This window comes from Falco rusticolus, chromosome 1, assembly GCF_015220075.1.
Source record: "Falco rusticolus isolate bFalRus1 chromosome 1, bFalRus1.pri, whole genome shotgun sequence".
NCBI lineage: Eukaryota > Metazoa > Chordata > Aves > Falconiformes > Falconidae > Falco > Falco rusticolus.
Genome location: NC_051187.1, coordinates 102,293,516 through 102,316,963, shown reverse-complemented (window position 1 = coordinate 102,316,963; position 23,448 = coordinate 102,293,516). Strand labels below are relative to the sequence as shown.

General features: G+C 44.9%; 1 protein-coding gene across 2 annotated transcripts in view; it reads right to left on the bottom strand.

The window, feature by feature from the left end:
• ADAMTS3 (ADAM metallopeptidase with thrombospondin type 1 motif 3) overlaps positions 1-22,451 on the bottom strand; it is a 132,480-nt gene extending 110,029 nt beyond the window's left edge. For both annotated transcript variants that reach the window (XM_037392227.1, XM_037392237.1), the window contains exons 1-3: positions 22,113-22,451; positions 21,178-21,205; positions 12,566-12,966 (exon numbers count right to left, since the gene is read on the bottom strand). In XM_037392227.1, coding sequence (XP_037248124.1) covers positions 12,566-12,966; positions 21,178-21,205; positions 22,113-22,181 — 498 coding nt within the window. In that variant the 5' untranslated portion in view covers positions 22,182-22,451. The remainder of the gene's footprint in view (positions 1-12,565; positions 12,967-21,177; positions 21,206-22,112) is intronic.
• Positions 22,452-23,448: the final 997 nt, after the last annotated feature.

The following is a 23,448-nucleotide window of genomic DNA, read 5'->3' as shown; positions in this document are numbered from 1 at the left end:
CACAATCCTTCAGTACCACTTTGGGAAGGTACTGAAATAGTAAGATCCTTCCCCAGAAAAAGTTGTTATTTGATACTTACGGTTAAAGCAACACATTCCTGCAAAAGACACAGATATAGGAGGGACGGTTCAACTAGGCAGAAGCCCAACACCACCTCAAAACCTGACAGTGTCGGCAACTTTAAGAGCAGGCTGCTGGAAACTATTCCCTTATTCATTCCAACCTTATTTCATCCTGCAAGGATCCATCTGCAGAAGGGACTCCCAAGAGGGAAACAGCCTTTCAAGCCTGCCAAGAAAAAAATTGCAGGAATTCCAGCACCTTGTACAACACCATCCCTTAAAATCATTCCATTCAGAGCCCCCCAGCCCAGGTGATCTTTCAGAGGGAGCTGCAGACGAAGGAAAGCAACAAGCTGACTTATGTGGCATGTCTATGTACATCCCATAAGAAATTTGCAGTTTCCATCCCATCTACATTCTGAATTTTGTCCTGAAGAAATAAGCTCCAGAGAGGGAAGAGAACACAAGAGAGTTTGGAGGCAGCATACCCACAATGCAGGGTATGTCCACGGCTACTTCAGGAGCTCATTTCTTCAGTCCAATGCCATCAGAAGAAGGGGACAAACCTCAGACAACCTTTGCTCTCAGGTCTCTGAATGAAGCTCTAGGTCAGGGAAAACAATTCAGAGGCCAACTGACTGCTCCAAGGGACCAGAATTACAAACTGACATGAAACCCAAAGGTCAAAATATATCTTTGGGCTATTGTAGATATCTATTAGCCTTTGTCATCCAAACTGCCCCAGAAGTGCCTTGTCAGTCGTTTCTGTCATTTGAGGACTCCCAAACTCGTCTGTTGTGGCCAGGAATTCATTTACTCCTGTGGAATGAAAGTGTCACAGGCAGGCAAGCAGCTCCCAAAACAGAGAGCCTACACAAGGCTGCCATCAGGAGTACTGATGGAAAGGTATTTGTGACACAGGACTACTTCCAAGAAGGTACCGCAAGACGCACATGCAGCAGTGTCTGCAAATGTTCAGGCATCACTCCCTTGCCAATTACACTGCTTGGCTCCACTCTGAATTGCTTGTCAGCCATGAAGGAACAGATCATTCTGGTTTTCCATCTATCTCCTGTCTACAAGCAAAGCAGGGCAGGTGATGAAAAGGAACCTACTGAGGAACAACATCAGCTTGGGATATGGTCTCCTAAGGTTTCAACAACCACATGTTGTAACAGTGATTTCAAGGGGAGTGTGGCAGGACCTAAGTCAGGCTAGCAAGGCTGCTTCTGCTCTGGCAGAGCATGTCTTCACTCCAGAAGCTTAAGGAACTTTCATCCGAGGTCTCATTAAAACACTCCCCATTAACAGGAATGGACAAGTCTTTCTGCTGTCTGAAATACCTGCTCCGATAGCCTAAGCTGAAGAAAGGCAAGACCAATCAATATTAAAAACTGCAGCAAAAATGAAACTCAAGCCAGATTCTGACTTGTTTCCAATCCACCAAAAAGCTAAAACCTGGAGGCTGGACTTTAATGGCAGTGCCCTAGGTGACAGCAGCAAGCTTCAGCAGCCCAAGCCTCCTGCTGCCTCCCCACGGCACGGCGATGTGTCCCTGCTCTCTGTCTTAGACAGCAGAAGAATCACAGAACCATTTAGGTTGGAAAAGACCTTTAAAATCATCAAGTCCAACCACTAACCCAGCACTGCCAAGCCCACCACTAAACCATGTCCCCAAGCATCACATCTACACATCTTTTAAACACCTCAGGGGTGGTGATTCCACCACCTTCCTAGGCAGCCTGTTCCAATGCTTGACCACCCTTTCAGTGAAAAACTTTTTCCTTATATTGAAATGACACCTCCCCTGGTACATCTTGAGGCTGTTTCCTCTTGTCTTATTGCATGGTAACTGGGAGAAGAGACCAACCCCCACCTCACTACAACCTCCTTTCAGGTAGTTGTAGAGAGTGAAAAGGTTCCCTTTGGGCCTCCTTTTCTCCAGGCTAAACAACCCTAGTTTCCTCAGTCGCTCCTTATAAGACTTGTGCTCTTGAGAATCTTGAAAATCAAAGGTGGTACAGCATCAGCAAGGGAAGACTATGAAAGGATGAATCCTACAATACCCTTCATCATTGATTTTGCCATGGAGTGACTGCAAATTACTCCTGAGGAGGCTGGAAGCTACATTTGGGATGCTACAGCAAGCTGTTGCTAAACCCTGAAAGCTTAACGGAACTTCTTCCAGTAAGTGGAAGCAATTTAAGTCTCAGACCAACCTCATTTTTCAGCCACACGCCACCTAATCACGAATGCCAGCAGAAATTTATTTACTCTGGAGTGATACTCACAGAACAAACATTGATGAAACGAGTACTGAATTTCACTGTGTTGCTATTCATGAAACAGGTTACTTAAAAGCAAGTGCCAGGATGAGGACACTCGATATTGGAAAGGTTTTGGATCAGATACTGATGTGACACCAAAGCCAGCACTAGTTATGCCAGCTCCATCACACTCATTTGACAGGGACCGTGAAGTGTTCAGCGCCTGCTCCTGCTCCCCCTGGGCTCTGCAGTCTGGAAAAATCTGGACTCAAGAGCAGACCCAGTGGTATCCCAGGGGTGAAATGAAGGGATAATGTTTTTGTTGGATTATGCAGAAATAGGAAAACTTTCTATTTTTTTTCCCCACCTCTGCAGAGTACCCACACCACAGAAACACTAGTATAGGTGTACTCTACATACAAAGGGCAAAGGAGGAGCTTAGCAAAATTTATTTTCCATTAAGATTAGCTCAAGAAGGGCTGTAAAACCACAACTGTTCTGTAGGGACATGCTGTTGGAATATAAACTCAAACCTGTCCAAATCCACGCATGACAGATGTTTATTTTCACATATTCATAGCCATAAACAAGCATCCCTTTCATAGATGAACCTCTTTCTCGCCTCTGTAAGCTATTCCATCAGTGAAATGAAGAGTAAGCAGAGAGAGACAATAAGAACACAGTCATTCTGCTTTTTAAGACACAACACCTCCAGACAGTAATGCACACTTAAAATATACTACTTTACACAGACTTCCTTTCCTTAAAATATGCCACATGAAAAATATTTTAAAATAAACTTTAAAAAAATGCTATTTTCAAGTTTAACTGCTACACTCCTCTTCAGGAGCAAAAGGTTTCTCTATATATAAAATATTCATACATGCCCATATACACATGCATGGGCCCACACAGTCACCCTCAGACACCCGAGTGGGGAACTGGGAAGCAAGCTGACACCATGGCATTACTGGAATAGTGCAGGAGGAGCGAATGGGGAAGGGATCCAAGGGCAATTAAAGTACCATAAAAAAAACTGCTCAGTAGGCTTGTACTTTAAATACCTTTTCTGATAAAGCAAGGGATGCAAAGTTCTCTCTGGTAACAGAGGTCTAGGAAACCATGTGTGGCGATATAAGGCTTGTCTTAAAACATGTGAAGTGTAACCCATCCCAGCATCTTCACAGCAGATACAGCAATCTTAATAAAACCAGGCTGGGACAGCCCTCCAGATTTAAGACAGATACATATATAACTATTACCTAGTAGGTTTACACACAGTGTAAATCTGCACTATCTTGAATTCATTTGTGCTGCTACTGAAGCCAAAAGCACACAGCATGAAGTTGATGTGTTCAGACATATTTTATCTGGCTAATAATGTGGAAGAATCCATAAATACATTAATCTTGGAATGGATATGCTGTTAAGTAAGAAAAACCTCATTTCTGAATCAAAAATAACTACAAACACTATTAAAACAGACATCTTCTGTTAAGATGGCTGTTATTAAGCAAGCAGAAATGGGTTTCCCCCCTTCCCCCCCCCCCCCACCTTTTTTTTTCCCCCGATTAAGCAGAACTTAAAGCTTTGGACAAGGAACTTAATCTTTGGACAGCTTACACAGGAGACTGTCAAGCTCCTAGAAAATAAAACCTTAAAAGATTCTGCAGTGTCCTGTACAGACACCTCGACTAATTGCCATGTCCATAGGACAGCGGTGTTGCAGAAAAACCCTGGCTGGGGCCCTGGAGGAACCATGTAGGCTCCAGCAGCCCAGTGTTGCGTCAGGAATCATGAGTGCCCAGTTTTAAGCACGGAATTACTATAATTAAAGTGATGAGGGGGAAAATGGAGTTACTTCAAAGTTAGACTTCAAATACCTCACTGAAGTCTGCTTACAGTCCCAGTTCTTGCTCTTTCCTTCTCCCCCTGAGAAATCACGCTTAGGGAAGGCTACCAGAGAGGAAGAGAAAAAAAAATTCTCAAATTTTTCCATGATTCCATCTCTCAGAAGGGATTTTCTTGGTCCTGTTTCACACTCCAAGGCCCAAGGGATCTATAATCCTTCCGCTGATGTTCCCCAGCAGTCCCCACACTCTTTGCCACAGCAGGAGCCTTCTTTGTATCATTAGTCAGACAGACAGGGACCATGATGGGGGGGAATGCATGATGTACTTCATCTGTTTTATTTATTTAACTAGATCAGGCCACACTCCCCATTATTCCTTAGCCAGGATTCTTCTCAGCACCTCTTACAGAGGGAAGCAGAAGCAGACAGGGCTGCTCCCATCCCTCTCCATGCAGAACAACAGCTCCTGAAGGGATCTCTTCAGGTCAGTAAGACCATCAGGACTCTAGCTTTTTCTGCTTCATTTTAAAAATACATGACAACTTTTTCCATTTGGAAAACCTATTACCCAAACTGATCACATATTTCCGTGCTATGAAAGATATTTGTGCAGCTCTCTATATTTTGGCCCAATTTGGTCTATGTTAAGTCCATAGCAGTACTACTGTATATCTATTCAGTTTTTCCTATGACCACACAATCCTTGGAACAAAGGGAGAGGGAGCTGCAGCCCATAGGAAAATTATCATTTCAGAGGAGGAATTAGCAGTTCAATCAGCCTTGAAAATGTAAAGCATACAATCAAGTGGAAACTCTGAGCATAACCTTTCTTACTACTTCCTACTATGTACACTCAAGTACAAAGCACAGAGGTTTCCCCCACTCACCATCTTTCAACAGCCAGCCAGAAGCTGGTACAAACAATAGGTTTCTACAACTACCTGCTGAAGCAAGGAGAGTCTCCCTGCACCTCTAAAAAAAGAGCTTTCTCTTCAATTGAGTTTATTCTTACTTTGGTCACAGGCTGAGGTTCCCCAAGGAACAGGGCAGGAGGCAGAGAAGGGCAAGAGCTGAGCCAGGACTTGGAAGACTTCAGACCTTCTTCCTGTTCACATCATCTTTTGCTAATGCTCTCCAAGCAATTCATGCACCTACCCATTGTATCTGTCTTGCAGACAGAAATTCTCTTGGCATTTTACTGTGACAGAGAAAGCTTTACAAAAATGAGTTTCGATAACAGCTTTGGAAGAAAAGGAAGGGTTTATGGTGGAAAGGGCAATTTCTTTTAATTGAGAATGGGAGATATGCAAGGCTGGAGGAGAGAAGGAGACCCAAGGGCTGAGAAGTGAGGCACATCTATTGTTAGCCCAAATCTGGCCTCCTTAGAAGAGCTTACAAAAACAAATAAGAAGAAATAAATGGAGGTTGAGGAACCATCTGCATGAACTTTGACTACGGTACAAAGTAAGGATGATGCACCCACTTGTTTTGAGTGAGAACCTCAAGGAGAAGCAAACTAGACATACAAAAGAATGTCTGCATTGTATTATTTTACACTACATTGCCGTTTTACTTCAATCACCATCAGCTTCCCTCTCAAAAGCCATCCCTCTGTGTTTTATGCAAGAAGCCTGAAGTCCTAAATAAGCAACATGATGGCACTGGGTTTCCAAGTTATTGGAGCTTCTGAACTTTGAGAAATCCCTTTACTGTGGACTGCTACATCTGAAAAGCCTGTATTAGCCTCTACTCTATTAGTAGGAAGTGCTGCATACTGGAGAGGCGACAGGGATGAAGTCCAAGCCCAGTCTGACAGTGACCGAAGGCTGCTCAGTCAAACAGGGAGGACAGGCTGAGGTTACCAGATGGGGTCTGTCTATCCAAAGAGGCAGCTGCAACCCATCAAGCCAGTTAATAAGTCTGCAGGGCTGCCAAGTATAGCAAAATTCAAGTGGTAAGAACAGGCAGGGCAGGTTAAAGGAGTTCACTGCAAGGATGTAATTACTGTGGGAAGTGCGCAATAGGGCAGGGCACACGAATATAAGAACATTAAATCAGTCTAAGACACTGCTGCCATCTGGGCAGAGCAGCGCACAGTCCGGACGCGGTTCTATCTCCCTAGCCATTTATTCCCTTTTCCTGTGTTTCACGCTCCCAGAAGGTACAGGATTACCAGATGTCCACCCGGCTGCAGCCTGGGCAGTGGAAGCGCACAGCTTCCCACGCTGCTCCCAGCCTGGACTGGGAGAGACCTCCAGGACTGAGGGGATAGTCCCATTCTGAGCCTCAGTGTGCATCCTGGCCCTCCTGAGAGCACCCACAGCTGCACCCCACTAGATGCTCACTGCTGTCACACCAAGAAGTCCAGATGCCCTGATCACCTTCCCACAGCACCCCTGCTCAACAGTGGCTCCCTAATATTCTTCTTCAGGATGCTGGAAATAACCTCACCAAGAGTATCCTACATGCTGTAACTAGATGCTCAGCAGCAGTTCAAGTGTTTGTCTGCAAAATGCTATTCTAATACACTGAGATAAGGCACCAGCAGCTCCCAGAAAGCTGTTTATCCGTTTAGTTTGCCAGCTTGGGGGAAATCATGTTGAAACGATGCATTAGTACCAAACACACGAACAAGAAATGAGTCTTAATACTTCAGTCTTGATGGCAAAATGGTAATAAAAAAGCATTTGAAACAAATCGAAATGCTCCGAAACTGCTTAGATCCCAGTATGCACTTAACCGCATGACTGAACCTAAGTGTATTTTTAAGGCTTTTCCTGAACCTAGGCTTAAGTCTCTGTGCAAGTATCCCTTAGCTCAGAATCATAGAATCATTTAGGTTGAAAAAGACCTTTGACATCATCAAACCCAACTGTTAACCCAGGACTGCCATGTCCATAACTAGATCATGTCCTTAAGCACCATGTCTATGTGTTTTTTAAACACCTTCAGGGATACCACAGCCTGTATTTCACACATATTTGCAGAAGGAAATAACGTGCACATCTCTGTACATCCTTCTATTCTGACACTTCAAATAAATCTATAACCATTGCTGAAAAGAATGCCAGAACCACTGAGGGCAGGGAACCCTCATCAGCTTCCTCTCACAAAGGGTGGAATTAAGACACAAAAGCAAAGGCTAACATTTAAGGAGTCCCTACTTGCAAGAGGTCTGTGCTAGGGGACTCACGTCAGAAAATCAAAAGCAAACTCTGAGGATATGCTGAAATTCCCAAAATACCGACAGCTGCACATGAACTTGTGTAAAAGCATAGATCATAAAGACGCATACAAGTTTCTTCAAGTCTCAATACCCTTAGAAAAAAGGGATGACAATAAGCAAGAGAGGAACAACACATCAGAAATGACAGATCTGAGCAGGTTTGGGCGTTTTTATTCTTGACAGTTGGTCTGTCTTCAAGGATTTCCTTGGTTTGACAGCTGAACACTAAAAGGCAGGTAGACTAGTGAAGATCTCCATTTGCAAACAGTTGTACTTTCAAATGAGTGTGTGCAGCCCTGGCCCTGAAGACCACAGTTTTCCAATAAAGAAAAGAAGTCACATTTTACTTGGTATCTGAAGTCAAAGATTAAAGATTCATTGCACTGGGTCTGGCCCTTTCATTTAGGACAAGTAAGGTTAACGCTCTGTAAGAAACATAAGCCAACGTTCCCACCTGGCATTGCATATGTGTGAATATAAACAAGATCACAACTCAAACAAGGAGATACTTGTCTATAAAAACACAGCTCAAAGTGTAAGTAAAGGCATTGCATACCAACAATTGTCCGGCTTTTGTTACAAAAGGAAGAAAGCTAACAGAGAACCTGAAGTTGTCACCTTTACAACAAAAGGTAGAGACTGATACAAACTTTTATACTTTTTTATTTCTAAAAGCTAAGTCTGCTGTGTTCTGTTTATTTACAATCTGAATCACCTGTAATGGTTTTTGGAGGCTGGTCATTTACTGCACCTTCCGCAGCAGATAAGAGTACCATGCTGGGCATAAGCAGCCCATGAAAAGTGCCACCTGCCAACAACTGAGTTCCACCTTCTTGAACATCTTGCAGTTATTTTCCCACTTTCCTAAACCATATGCTCCTCTAGATGTGCACCAATACTTGGCAATGAACTACAAGGTCAGAAAACCTTCACTAACTTTTGAATAGGTAGGCCCTTCAACCGTCTGTAGCATCTTAAAACAGGAGGCCTACCACATGAGTCAGACACAAAAATACTGTCCAGAATATGCTTACCTGGGAGTAGATTAAGTACCTTGCTTAGGAATCTATGTTAGATGAAACATTTCATGTAGTGCACAGACACATAAACCACATTCCCACAGTTATCCAGAAGAGAAGGCACCTTATCATGGTCTGACATGCTAAATCAGGTATATTAAATTAAGTTCTTCATGACAGTTTGAATGATCTGATCTTTGTGTGGAGGACAAAAGGGAAGACACTACTCATATGTAAACAGGGAAGGGGCAAGGCAACTCAAGCCTGAAGGCTTGCCATAACCTTTACTAATACTTACTCCCCCTTGTAAGTCTGAGCCTAATGAGATGGTCAGCAAAAGAGTACCAAGGTGAGATGTTACTGTACAGGCACTAAAGAGGAAGGAAAAGCAAGAAGGAGACAAAAATGAGACACAGGAACGCAAGCATTTAAGGACTATGAATATGTGAGGGGAGCACACACACCCTGCAAGCATTGTCAGGGTAAGCAGAGCCTTCTGCCTGGCCTTGTCATGCCCACACAATTGTATGTCCTTCCATCGTTACAACACATTCTGAACACTGACTAAACCAAAGCCAAATAAAAAAAGGGCAAGGGATTGATCAGTGGACTTAAATCTAGGCTGCGGACTCTGAAACTACCATTTCACCATCAGCAGATCCAAGTTATTAAGAGCTTTTCTCTTTTTACCCTCCTCTGGTAAGAGATCATAGGCTTCCATTTCTCAAGCCCACAGACCCCAAGGACGCCACTGCTTTCAGCTGATGAATGTCAGCACAACACTAGGATAAACTTCTAGAAAAAGCATTGGGTTTTTCACCACACTCTTCTCTTACCAGTGCTGGGCCGACATTTCTGCATTACGCCAGCACCATCTGAACTTCAACAGCCAGCCACCACAGAGCAAGCTTTACTAACACAAACATACAGACTAGATAAAAGCAGCAATAACTATAGCAGGCACCAGAAGGACAAATTCTGCGAGGCACTACAGACTGCACAATCCGCCTGAAGTGAGACAATGTAGAACTTTTCTCCACATGCCATCTGAACACTGGAAGGATGATTTCGCTTGATGACTGTAACTCAGTGACAAGTTTTGCTGCAAGTCTGGCAATTACTTGATAAACTATAAATATCGTGACAATAAGTGTTGCTATTTTGACCAAAAGAACAGCACAAATGCACAACGGAAACCTGCGGAAGCACCAGCTGTCTGAAACACAGTAACAAAACCAACACACAGCATCTACATGACTAATTAATTGTTCTTTTGCTATGACGAGTGCATGTACACGCATGCAATTTTTTAAACAATCAGGGTTATTTTCAAGGGATATTAAGCAGATGTGAAGATAGGAATTTGCAAAACTGATAGCATGCAGATGACTTTTACTGCAGAAGTAGATATGTAAACTATTTCAAAACAAAAGTGTTCAAATATTTTGGTTTTTAAATGTAAGTTTAGATTCAGGAAGAGACCATGGGCAAAATCTTGCTTTACTAGTGCAAATGCCAATTATTGCATATATTTATGATCAAGGAATTGAAACTTAGCACCCTTATGTTCCTTATAACCACACATCTAGTGCTAAGAGAAAACACTAAAGAATGCAAAATTCAGCAATGTCTGTGAAGTATGTGTTAGCACAGTACACAGTTTTGCCCCACCATCAGCCAGCATCTTATGACTTATAATTAAAAATCCCCTCAGGCACAAAATAAAATTTGTGAGGTCTTTTGCCAACTTCTGGCAAGCCAAGTGTTCTTTTTCTGTTATTTACAATATCAAACTTCTTCTCTAAGCTACACACTGAGTGACTTGCTACCACTGTGATTCCCTTTCTTCTCCCAAAAGGCAAGAACCTAGCTGGCTGTGCTGGAGAGCATCTAAATTCCTTTGAAGTTGAAAATATATCTTTCTAACAGACACCTGGTCCTAGAATTTCTCACTCTTGTTCCAGTTTCTGTTAAGCCATATTATCTCACTCTTCACATATTCAGGATACACTGAGGATCAAAAATTCTAGCTTGGTTGAGAGATGCATAGTACAGCAAGAAAGAAGACAGAAATGCTAACTTCAAGTTACTTCTGCTAACCTTGGAGCTGTGGGAGGAAGAAAATAATAGATCTAAAATCCCATCAATCTTCAAGATTATTTATTTATTTCACACTCGGAGCTCCAAAAGACTGTTACAACAGCTAGGTAAAGTAAGCAAGCAAAAGTGCTCAAAAAGATGGTTTTCAACATGTGAGCTGCTCTCATGTTGGTTGGCCGAAGCAGGGAGCAGTAAAGCCACCACAGTGGCTCTCTACTGGCCCAGGCGTTCCCAGGCAGGAAAGTGAAATGCAGTGCAGCAGCTCGAGTCCTGGCAAGATGGGTGCAAAAGCAGCATGGGCAAGGTTGGCTTCCAACCCTGCCATATGGTGGGTGGTTCAGGGGCTTGAAGAAGCCCCTCAAAGACTGCACAAAACAGCTTGGGTTGGGGTGAACAAAGACAGTAGTGACCCAGGAGCGTTTACCCACTCTCCTCCTCAACCAAAAAGCACAGTCCTCCTAGTCTGGTCCCTAAAACCATGGAAAACACATGAAGGGCTTCTCCTGGGTGTTATGGGAACAGAGAGTGGCAATAAGCCACACAACCGAGAAACCTCTTGTTCTTAGGACTCCTTTGTTATGTGCTGTCTTCTTATACATGTGGAGGTTTGTGAAGACAGCAACTACTTCATTTTATTCAACTGAAAACACAACACTAGCAGCTTGTCAGCCACATGGCAATCTCTGCTGAAGCTGCTGTATTCCTTAATCTAATTCCATTTAATCCAATTTATTGTCTTAACATGCTGTCTCACTTAACACAAGATCTTCATTCAGGATTACCTCTAAAACAGCTCCCAACCCGGGGGTCTCATTCATTGTAAGAGCCACCTCTGAAGCTATATCTGTCTGCGTAGCATCTGTGAACACAGCACACCACCAACAGATTCTCCTAGAAAACACCCCAAAAACAACCAAAACATGCCAAACTAACATTAGTTGATCATCTCAGATGTAAACACCGGCAGTAATTCCTCTCTTTAAGTAAGGGAAGTCAAAAAGTTTTGGTTGTGCATCACCCTAGGCTCCAAAGTAGGAGTTTGAGACATTTATGCAATTTCTTATACAGTGACCGAGACACGCTGCAGAGGCAAGGAGGTTTGCTAGCCGTTTTTCATCACAAAATGGAATCAAATCATTAACATATGGCATGTGATGGAATGAGGGAAACCCTTTTCCAAGAAGGGATACATGTTGCAGACTTGTTCATAGGGTTCCTCTCCTGAACATTAGTAGAGTAACTACTAAATTCATCTTCCTGGATGTTGCAGTCACGTCCCACCACTGCTCCTGCTACTTCAGGAGTACAAGGTAAGTATTGTTAGCTGTCTTTACCGCATGATTGAATTAATGAATGGTATGTGTACTCAATATATGCCCAGTCTTTCAATATGGGATTTGTGTACCAAGCCAGTCACAGCATCTGCTGAAGCCACAATGAAATACCATGCATTTTAAACTAACACAGCAATCTGGGCAGCGCAGTTTTGAAAATGAGCCATTTATAGGTGTGAACCCTTCAATACTTGAATGATGCCTTCTGATGAAGCAAAACTTCATGTAAGAAAACAAAAAGCATGTTTGTTTTATAAACCAACCCTTTAAAACTTAAATCTGTTGCTATTCTTCGACTAGAAGGCAGCCTGTAATTTTGCTACCCAAGAAGTACACAGTGACAATCCGGACACCAAATTCTACATTCACTCACCAAAAGCTCATCATTCAAGTTTTAAAATGACCAGGTTATTAATTTTCCCATTTGTAACACCTCACAAAAGCAAAAAAGAAAACCAACAAAATATCGGTTTGATTCCTGTCTCTCACACCAGTGACATTAAGGACTTTGTCCATGAAACTCAGAGAAATTACCCCAGAATAAAGCAGTAGGACTGTATACATCAATACGTACTGAGGCATTTTCTAAAGGATTTAAGAAATGAAGTTCTTTTAATATCATTAGCAACATGTAGTTAAAAGCAACAAAAGCTGTATATAATGTGGTAAAACACCAGACATTAATGCCATTAAACAAGCCTTACCAGACCATCGCAATTGCTAATAGCCACAGAAGCTCCTGGGATGTCAGTTATGTCTCCCACATATGCACAGTTGGTCCACAGGGGCTCTCGCTTCCATAATCTCTCTGTAGCTGTTCTAGTCTGACTCGTGTTACCAGCATCATTTCCAGCTTCAACAGAGTCTTCATACCACTCCACTACGGCCTCGGGAGCCACTAAATGAGTGTTGGGTTTCAGCCGGAGATGGAATTCCCTTCCGAATGCAGTGACATTAAAATACAGCTGTTTGGGGCTTTGGGATACCTCCCGCGTTGATCTTCTTTGATGACTTGCAGAGAGGATATTGGAGATGTAGCTTCCGTCTGCATTGGTACTAATTGGAATCACTAACCCATACGGTCTCGGTCTGCTTTTTCGTAATTCTGCCAAGAGAAATACCCAAAACCAAACTAAAATTAGAACAAGAGCATAGAACAAGCCTGAAGACTGAAGACCAGATGTGCAGCCACACAAGCGTGTGTCACCAAAACGAACAGTAGATGCAAGGATGCAACAGACCATTGCCTTGGCTGTTACAGGCTATGCTCATTCAGGGAGCACTCCAGCTGCAGCTCATTTACAATACAACACAACACAGTTACTGCATGGTCAGGCCTAACATCCAACGCCAGATGTGTAGGAACCCTCAGCCTCGCATCTCCCCTTCCAAAATTCCCAATTTAGGATTCCTGTTAGAGCTACTCTATATCACTCCAAAAAGTTCAGCTGGAGAACGACAAAAACCTGTACATTTTTTAAAAGGACAGGTGACAGTGCCACTTACCACACCAACGTGCATTAAAGTATCTACTAGATAGCTAGTCTGGTTGTAAGCAAACCGATGCAACTGCCAGGTACACGTCACTGCTCTCTTTAGCTGGAACCCTCAGGCTTATAAATTGCTGTATCCTACAGCAAGACCCTTATTACTCTTAACACCATCAAGCGTTATTATAAAAATGTTTTGTACTGCTTCTATGCAGACACTGAGAGGACATGTAAGAAAGAAGAAGAAAAGCATTTGACACATCAACACAGAATCATTAGGATTGGAAGAGACCTTTAAGATCATCAAGTCTACCCATATTAAGCAAGGTACAACAAACCAGGGATAATGTGAGAGGAAGGCCGCTTCAACCTCAGGGAAAGCATATGGATCACACCAATGTGAACAAACACAAGAAGCCATGCCCAGTTACACACCTCAAGCAGACACTCACCACAGATGCGGGAATACACACTAAGCACATGCAAAATACCCTCCACATGCCAGAATTTTCAAGAGCCAGGTCTTTCATAAGATTGTTTTCATAAAACTTACAAAGAAACCCAAAAGATATTAATTTACATTTATCTGTGGAGTTTCCTGGGGTTCAGCTTTGCTTTATAGCTGCAGAAGAGGCAACGATCCTTTTGAATGCTCTGGTAAGAAATGCCATGCAACTCCTTCATACACCTTAAGCAGAACTGCTTGCTCCCATGTCAAGAACTCTCGTAAGATTTGGAAAATGAAGTGCCATGCTTGGTTATAACTGCAATTTCCATACCTATTTGTGCAGTTTAGAAAACCGAAATAGGGAAAAGAATCCAGTGGTTATCATATACCACTGATCAATTAATTGATGTTAGCAGCAGTCTAAGCAGTAACTATTCCCTCTATAGATCTCCTCTGAGAAATCCCCTTACTCAGCAACTTGCTATTGCCCTTCCTCTTTGTGTAACTTGAGTAACAGAGGTCAAAACCAACAGAGTAACTAATTATTTTTAAAAAAACACAACACAGAATCGGACAAATTTGTACCTAAAATGTGTGCTTTACTGTAATACACAGAAGACATGAAAACAGCAAAACTGCATTCTGTTGATAGCTCTCAAGAAACCTTCAGGCAATGCTAACAGAAGCTCAAAGACAGGACCCTTAGCCAAGGCAACACGTCCTACACACAAGGCATGCTTCCAAGGGGAAGTCAGTGCTGTAATACTTCTAACCAGCATCAGAGCACCCCTGGACACCTGAATGGTGTGGCCAGACAAGGCTGTGGGAAACCACCTTCCAGCAGAAGTTACCCCAAAGCTAACTTGCAGAAGCAACGGCCATGCAAGCAATGCCACAGGAGAAAAAGAGCAGTCATGAAAGCCTCATTTGCCTATCATTTTTCTGTGGTTCTCACCGGCCAGCTCAGGATTCCTGCCTAATTAGCAGCTGCATGAACTTACTGGAAACCTTTGAATTGAGTTCTGAATTTGCCTAAGTGAATATAATATACCCCACACCGCCCAGAAAAGCTTCTTTCTATGTAGTACCTTACCTGTATCCTGAAAATAGCATTATTAACCTAAGAGAGTCACTTTTTCCTTCTCCGCCCTCTGCTATTCTCTGGCACTGATGAGAAAAGGAAGAGAATCTTCTCTTCTGCTCACAGAAAGGTCTTCTCCTGTTATCGCTTATCTCATTTCCAGCCCTGCATCAGGACACACACGTGTTTCCCATTGCCTTAAGTAATTTCACATCACTGTAAAACAAGTCCATCAAATGAGTTTATCTTTTCTGCAAGACCTTTGTAATCTGGAAGTAATCAGGACATTCAGTGTCCAATTTTCATCCTGTTAAAGGAGAAGGAGAGAGATTCCCAGGCGAGGACAAGCTGTGGGCCAAACCGCTGCCAAGAATTGGAGCAATGCCTACATCTTATCACCTGCGTATTAGACCACGTGAGAGTTAAAAAGACACTTAGCAGAGAAATATTTATTCTTTAGCTCTTCTCTTCCCAAGAGAACTAGCCAAAGCAATATTAGAGTGATACAACTGACACTTTTCATTTAAAAATCTCCACAACTGGGTAGCTCAGATGCTACCACAAAGTGCCACTGAGAACTCCTCAAATAAATACACTTAATTAAAAGAGCTAATTTTTACCTGCTCCCAGTGTGAATCATGCTGGAACTGAGAATTAACAGAGAAAAAGCTCAGTAGCTAGCTCCTCTCTCCTGGTAGCAGTGGCTGCTTATTTTAAGACACTCATACATTCAATGGCTTCATATAACTTGTTCTTTCCCCAGTTTTCTTTTATGCCACTTGGTGAGGGATTTGACAGGAAAACAACGTATGATACTAGCAGGATGTATGTGGACATATAAATTCTTGCACTATAAATTAATATACAAATACAATATCCCAGGCAAGTGAAAATTCCTTATCATTTTCAAGACCATTGTTCTGAAAACAAACTCCATGTCCCACAGCCAGCAGTCACCTTGTGTTTTTCAGTAGCAGCCAACACAACCTGTTCTGCAATACACCTACAAGACCAGGCTCTAAAACCAGTATCCTAATTAGGACATTATCCTTCAGATAATTCCCATCTAAAACACTGGGAATTCTGAGTAAGGATTGCTAATCTTTCTCCTTAGAGAAGGGACCAAACTAAAACTCTAAACTCATTTTTATTAATTAGACACCAGGTCACGACAAGGAGGCAGAGCGGCTGGGTTGTACATCCTAACTGGGTCAAAGTAAAAATCTAGATCCTCACATTCCCTGCGCTTCAGCGATGAGATTTCATTCACAGACTGACATTCCTCCTTTTACCTCGCCTCTTTGTGGCTTTATTTTATTATTTTTTTTAAAGCGGGACATTCAGTGCCAGAGACCACAGTCTGGTGATCAAATTCTGAGTTCACCACACAACTGAGAAATTGCTTTGCACATCTTGCAGCAGTATTCCCAGATTTCTACGTGCGGAGGCAAAAAAAAAAAGTTATTTTGCTAATAACAAGAACAGCCAGCTAGCCACAAGAGGGTAGGAACAAAGGGTGGAAAATAAGAACTGTCAAGGTTTTGAGTCAGCAAAAGCCTTTTCCAGAGTCTCTGAATGCTGAGCTAGAAGAGGAAATGCCTTTTGTTCAAAGGCAATTAAAATTAAATGTGACATGACTGAATATTGAAGACATCTAAACTCCTCCACTGACTTATATTACCCTTTTTCCACAGACTGTATGATCTTAGGAAATGCTATTCCAGCTGTAGGTGTTCCCTTTCCTACGCTAAAATTTCAGAGTCAATCTGTTCTGCTAATTCAAAGCTTACAGTAGGGATCAGAGAAGAAACACAGAGCAATAGAAAAAGCACTTCAAATTTTCTTCATTTTTTCATCGGGCTTTAAACTGCTGCTCCAGTTGCACAATGTTTAAGTTGAAAGGAAGCACTTAAGAAAGAACATCACATTCTTTCATTGTGTGCCAAAACATAATTAGCTAGACAATGCCTCAGAAGAAGGCTCTCCATACTTTTTTTCCCTCAAATACACATGAAACTGAAGAATTAGTACAACTGGCTCACATCATTTGTCTTGGCACTGTACAACCACTGTGGACAATGAAGGTTCAAAAGTCCTAGACTTTATCACCTGCATTTGGAAGAGCATTATTTTTTTAGGCATACAATTTTGTGAAATACATTGATCAAAAATCATTTATGTGGTTGCTCACGGCAGAATTCCAAATGCATAAACATCCACTTAAGAGAAATTTCAAAAGCACGGTCTAAATTGAAATCAGTGGAAAAGAACACATTTCTGAAAGTTCAGACAAATTATTTCTATGTCTAAACCAAGCTACCCAAGTTTTAAGACATTACTTTTTTTCTTCTTTTAAAAAGTATTTAAACCTCACTGAGTGTTGATTTTTCTGATTATTTTTTGGCTCACACTGCACGTAAATAGATTTTGTTAACAGGACTCTCCTTTTTCCAGCCTTCTGCACTGCAGCCAGAGGACCCACTTCTGTGAACAAAGTAATTTTTAGATCACAGGAGCTCCTTCATCTGTCACCATGACCTATGAAATTATGTCCACTGCAAGTGTTGGCAGCATCGTTTTTTCCCAAACATCTTCTGAGCCACAGCAATGAGACTTAGATTAATTACTGTGTGCAGTAATCACTCCTGCCTCTCTATGTTGCTAGCAAATTTCTCAATTAGGAATAGCAATGTGGAAACCTATTAAAATTATACCAAGAGCACAATTGTTTCGGCAGAGAAGATGCTGGGTACTGCGCAAAGAAACATATGTGCGGGAACTCCTGAGAACATCTCATCCACGTTGTCCCAGCATCATATGCCGAGCCCCTGACATGATGGGATGACCAGTGAGCTACTCTCAGCTTCCAGAGCTCCCCCTCCTCTCTTGGAGGTTGTATCCAAATGTGGCTTCTAACGGCTGGAAGCTCAGCTACCTCAGCAAAAAGACTGGATCTAACATAACACGTCCAGAACATCACTGTGCCTGCCTCTTCTGAAAGGAATTCACAAGCTATGATATAATCAGATTGCTGGAGGGCAGACATCCAGCTTTGCAGTGGAAGTACTGGGAAAAAAATAATTACTTGCTGCTATAGGAATTAAGAGGACAGCAATTCAATAAAAAGGTGTCTCATGTTCTGAGAGATTACCCTTCTATCCCAGAAATACCACAACAGGATGAGCACAGAGCTGTTCCTGTCACTTAGCAAAGTGCTGCTTAACACCAAGACAAGACGGTGCAGTGACAAACAAGACGACCCTAGCTAGGGTTTTGCCACCACTGTTTTCTGCCTTTGTCACTGGCTGCTGGTTTCCAGAAATGAAGAAGCACTTTTGGTACCTCTCAACAACCTAAATCTCTTCAGAACTACCATTCACTCTGTATTTGGCTGCCTTTAGGTGGCAGAAATGCCTAGCGAGAAAGACAAGATAGAAAAGGGGGATGGTTTTCTTGAGAATTCCCCCACAACTTGGCACCTCAACAGGGATGAGGCAACGCAGTACACTTCAGTGCTAGACACTGCAAGTTAGATGAATAAAAGCAAGGGACTGCAAGAAGAGAGGATCACATGGTATATACCACTCTCTAGCATCCTCAATTCCTTCACTTCACTGTCAGCTTGTGCCACGGATAGAGAGCACTCAAGAAATTCTTGGTGGTATTTTCACCGTCTCTGCTGAACTGCAGGCAAACGTGCTCTATCCAGGCAGCAGGGCAGCCTGGCACTGCCATTTTGCAGGTCAGACACCTGAATTTTCTTCCCGAAGCAGCAATGAGGCTCTGCTGCGTGGGAGGCTGAGGCAGGAAAAGTGAAGATGCAGCACCAACCCGAGTGCCAGAACCTCCAGGCTTACTCTTTCACAAGTGACAACAGTATGATTTCCTCCTGACTGTTTCCAGGCATTTGCAGTATGTTTTGCATTAACATGATTAATTAAACTTGGGTAACTCCCTACCTCTATAATACATTCTGTACTGATATTAAAAAGAAAATAAATAAAATCCTATATGCTTTAATTTGTCTTAAGTGACTTTCCAGGTTATGAGAAAAGATTAGCTGCTGACAGCAGCCAGCCCTGAGCCAAATCAAAACGTACAACACCGATGCAAAGTGACACTTCATAGGGACTTGAAAGTAGGACAGCCCATTTGGAGGCAATCCGAATGCAGGTTGCACCATCGTCATTAAAACTCTAAACCGAGTAAGCTGTAGTTTTTCAATCAGAATTTACAGGATCAAATAAATAATAAGTCTTAACGCAAAGCGTCGGACAAATCCCAATGACTCTAAGTGTTAACTGGCTATTTCTGCTTTGAAAATTCAGATTTCCCCTCAACAAAGCACCATCGATCCCTGAAAGCCAGAGCTACTCGCAAACAGTCTAGTCTTGGAGAGCCATCAAGACTCTCAGTCTTGCTAGCCTGAACCAAAAAACTACTGAGGATGCAGCGTGGCTGTGCTGAGGAGACAGAGATGGGCCAGCAGCTCACTCCTTCTGGGCTCCCATCGACATTGAGTCCCATCCCAAAGGGGTCCTGTACTGCCTAGCCGCACCACGGGACACTTGGGACCATGGACTCATGGATCTGCGAGTGGACAGACCCACCAGCCGACGCTCTCTTCACCTCCCACCTGTCCTTAATTTTTTCCACAACCTTGAGTAGAGAGAAGAGGGGAAAAAATAATTGAGAGACAGGTAGAGGAGGATGAGGTCACATCAGCTGCACAAGGTTCCCAGGTGCCATGAGAACCAGGCAGACAGCCCGTCCCACACTGAGCACACGGACCTGGGGCTTTGCATGGGGTGCCCAATTCACCCTCTGCCATGCGGTTATCATCTCTCTCCTGCAGTTCCTGTGTGCCTCAAATGTTCCTGACTACAGCAAAGCTGGGAGCATGAAAGAAAGGAAAAAGCTAAAGGACAAAAAGTGATTTTCCAGATTAAGGAATTTTGTCTGATGTACTGTGTAATTTAAAAGACGCATTCCTGTATAGCTTATGGTTTCTGAAATTCAAATACAATCCATTTCTCATGGAAACGACTGGAAATAAAATACAGGATCAGCATACCACTGGAAAAAAAGTCTGTTTGCCAGTTAGGTTTAAATGTACCTAACTGTCTCAATTCCCATTATTCACTGATCACAGTGGAAATCAACCTAAGCCCAGAAGAATGCAGTGCCAGAACTGAAATTGAGACAAGACCTCCAAAATTTAGATAAATACTTGAAATTCTTTTTGGAACAAAACCTCAGTTCAAAACCTGAACCAAAACCTCAGTACTGGAGGTCTAACAACGACTGGAAATAGAATTGCCTGGGGTCTGTTCCCACTGCTACCGCTCCTCTCCTTGAAAAGCTCCAGAGCACACTCCGGCGTGCAGACACTCACACTCAGCAGCACATTGTTAAAAGGCTCATTTCACAACTGTGCAAGCTAAGGAGTATGTGAGACTCCATACCTTTGCACTAACACCCTGGGAGAGGGAACACCAGCTTCCACGTCCTTCCACAACCTTCCTTCCGCAACCTCTTCCATCCCACAGAGCACTAAATTATCTGTTAGTTTAAATGAAGGCAGATCTCCTGAAACTAAACTGCCTGTGCATGCTCCTAATTACATGAAGCTTCCTGTCTTTACAAAAGAGTCAGAGAGCAAGTACCCCGCGGGCACTAACAAGCACCTTTCACTCCAGTACCCTCATTCATCACAGACACCAACTTTGCTGCTCTACAACATCTTACCTAAGTATATCAGTTCTCAACGTGTTGCTGTCGCTAGGCACACAGCAAGCACCCTGTGCCACCAACAGAATACAAAGAGCCCTCAGCATCAGACAATTTTTTTCCAGCTAAAAGAAAAGGTTGAACACTTCCAATACAGAAGAAAAATGCTATGAAGACATGGTTGGTGCCAGCCAAACAGAGTAGGCATTTCCTCCTTGATTCAGAAACAAAGAAACGAAGACAAAGCATCTGGCCCAGAGCTGATGTGCCATTCTATTCAGATGGCCAGTTTAAGCATCCTGCAATTTCTAACTTCTGTGGGTTTATATTTAAGAAGGGAGGCGCGGATGTATTGGGATGCAGGAAGGCATAAGGCGAGAGCATGCAAGTTCAAGTAATGCCACATCCCTGCACAACTAAAATGCTCCTGGGTGGCAACGGTGCAGGGGTACATGAGGGAATGCTTGCCTGCATACAGATAATTTTTTCCAGAAAAGACACTACTTTGTTGAGCTTACTACTTTTATTTCTATTGCGATAGCAGCGATAATAGTTAAAAAGACTTACCTATTTGGATCTGTTGTTCTTTACCAGCCTGCAGAAGAGAAAAGAAACACATGCACAAAGTTGTTAGTGTCATCGCTACGCAACATGCGACAGCAGAGTGCTTTGAGAAGGCTGAAAAATTACTTGGTCGGTATTGCACCATCTTTTTACATTTCTGCTTTTGGTTTTCAGGGATGGTGTTTCTCCTTAACTGCACAGGCAGCTGTTCCCACCAATGTACTGACAGTGTCTATAAGAAGTTTAACATAAATAGAGCTGCTAAGAAATCCTGATGCTGAACAACCCATTCTATACACCATGATGCTGTGCCAAAAAAAGTTCAGCGGCCCAAGGCAGGCCTCCCCACGGCACGGGGGCACGGCTGCCGACAGCTGCCCGTCCCCTCCGTGCCAGAGGAGGAGAAAGGCAACCGGCCTTGCCCCGCAGCGCAGGGCCCGCAGCCTGGCGCCCGGCCCAGCTCCAGCACGGGGCACCGGGCGAAGCTCCCGGCCGCGGATGCTGCCTGCCCGGTAAAGGCTGCCCGCCCCGCCGGGAGAGCGGACAGCCGGGTAGGGCGTCTGCGGGGTGCGGTAGGGGAAGGAACACGCTCGGGACAAGGAGGGGGGCACGGCGGCGGCTCCCCAGCTGTCAAAGCCCATCTGCAGCCCCCGGCCGGTGCTGCCCGTCCCCCGGGCGACAGCAGAACGGCGGCGGGCGCGTCCCAGCCCCGACAGCCGCGCTCCGGCCGAGCGCCTGGGGGCAGCCCGGGGCCGGCCGGCCGGAGCGGGCAGCGAGGGAGGGGGGGGCAGCCGCGGCAGCTTCCCGGGGCCGCTGGCAGAGGGACCCCGCGGGCAGGGCAGAGGCCCGCGGCTGCTCCCTGCAGGGAGAAGGGAAGGGAAGGGAAGAGGAGGGAGGGGAAGGGAAGGGAGGGAGGTCCGGCCCCCCCCGGCCCTCACCTGCCGGCTGGCTGCAGCGCGGACCCCCAGGAGCGCGGCTGCCACTACCCACAGGGGCAGGAGCACCATCACGAGCCGGCCGCCCGGGGACCGCCGCCCAGCCACACCGCACGCTGCCGGCCCCGCTCCTCCTGCCGGGCGCCTTCTCCTTCTTCCTCCTCCTCTTCGCCCCTGCGACGGCGGCGGCGAGTCCCCCCCCGGGGCCGCCCCTGGCAGCGCAGGCTGCGCCCCGCTAGCGCCGGCGCCCCGGGGCCGGGCGGGCGGGCTGGGCAGCGGCGGTGAGGCGGCGAGTCTCCGCGCCGCCTCCTGTTGCTCGCTGCGCCCTGCCTGCGCCGCGCATCCCGACCTGCGCCGCTAATAAAGCCGCACCGGCCCCCGAGCGCGGCTCCGCCTTCGGCCCGGCCCGGCACACCGACGTCAGGGGCCACCACCCTCGGCACGGCACGGCACGGCACGGCACGGCCGCGGGCTGAGGCGGCGGGGGCAGCCCTCGCACCTGAGGCGGCCGGGTGGGGTGGAGGACTGAGGTGGCGGGGGCAGCCCCCGCACCTGAGGTGGTGGGCTGAGGCGGCGAGGGCAGCTCCTGCACCTGAGGCGGGCTGAGACAGGGGGCTGAGGTGGCAGGGGCAGCCCCCGCACCTGAGGTGGCCCGGCCTACCATCAACACGGCCCCTGCATGCACACACAGAAACCCCCTCATCTACTGGCCCCTCAGCGTGCTCAGCCCCCCCACTACTTCTCACCCACGTGCTTGCAACCCACAGGCTTTCTGCAAAGAAAAAACTACTTTCCCGCCATTCACCCCACCAGCCACCTGAGCTTCGAGAAGAGCCCCCAGGCCTGTGACAACATCCCCAAGTTCTCGTTTTTGATCAACCTTGATCAACCCCAGGCAGTGCAGCAAAACCTATGGAGCCCCCCAGGCTCCCACCGGGCCAGAGTCTGGTCACGAAGCCGCCTCTGCCCTCCGGCCTGGGAGCTCGGCGCACAACCAAACCTCTGCTGCACAACAGGCAGCATCACCTAGCCCAGATGGAAACCACAATCCACTCACATAGAGATTGAGGGCAAAACCCCTCAAGAACACGCTTTTGGTCCCTTATATTTGCCTAGAAGATGTTACACAGTTGAGGCAATGCAGTAACAAGTTGGTAATGGATACCACTGGGGTATTCCCAGGGGAGAAACAAAAAGCTTTACAAACACTTTTTGGGAGCCAGAGGTAAAACACTCCTGCGTTTTCACGCTTTAGCAGCATTCGAAGCAAGGACTGAATTTTGTCAGGGTCAGGATCAGCTAGTGTTACGAGAGATGGTGAATACGGGAAACATCTGGA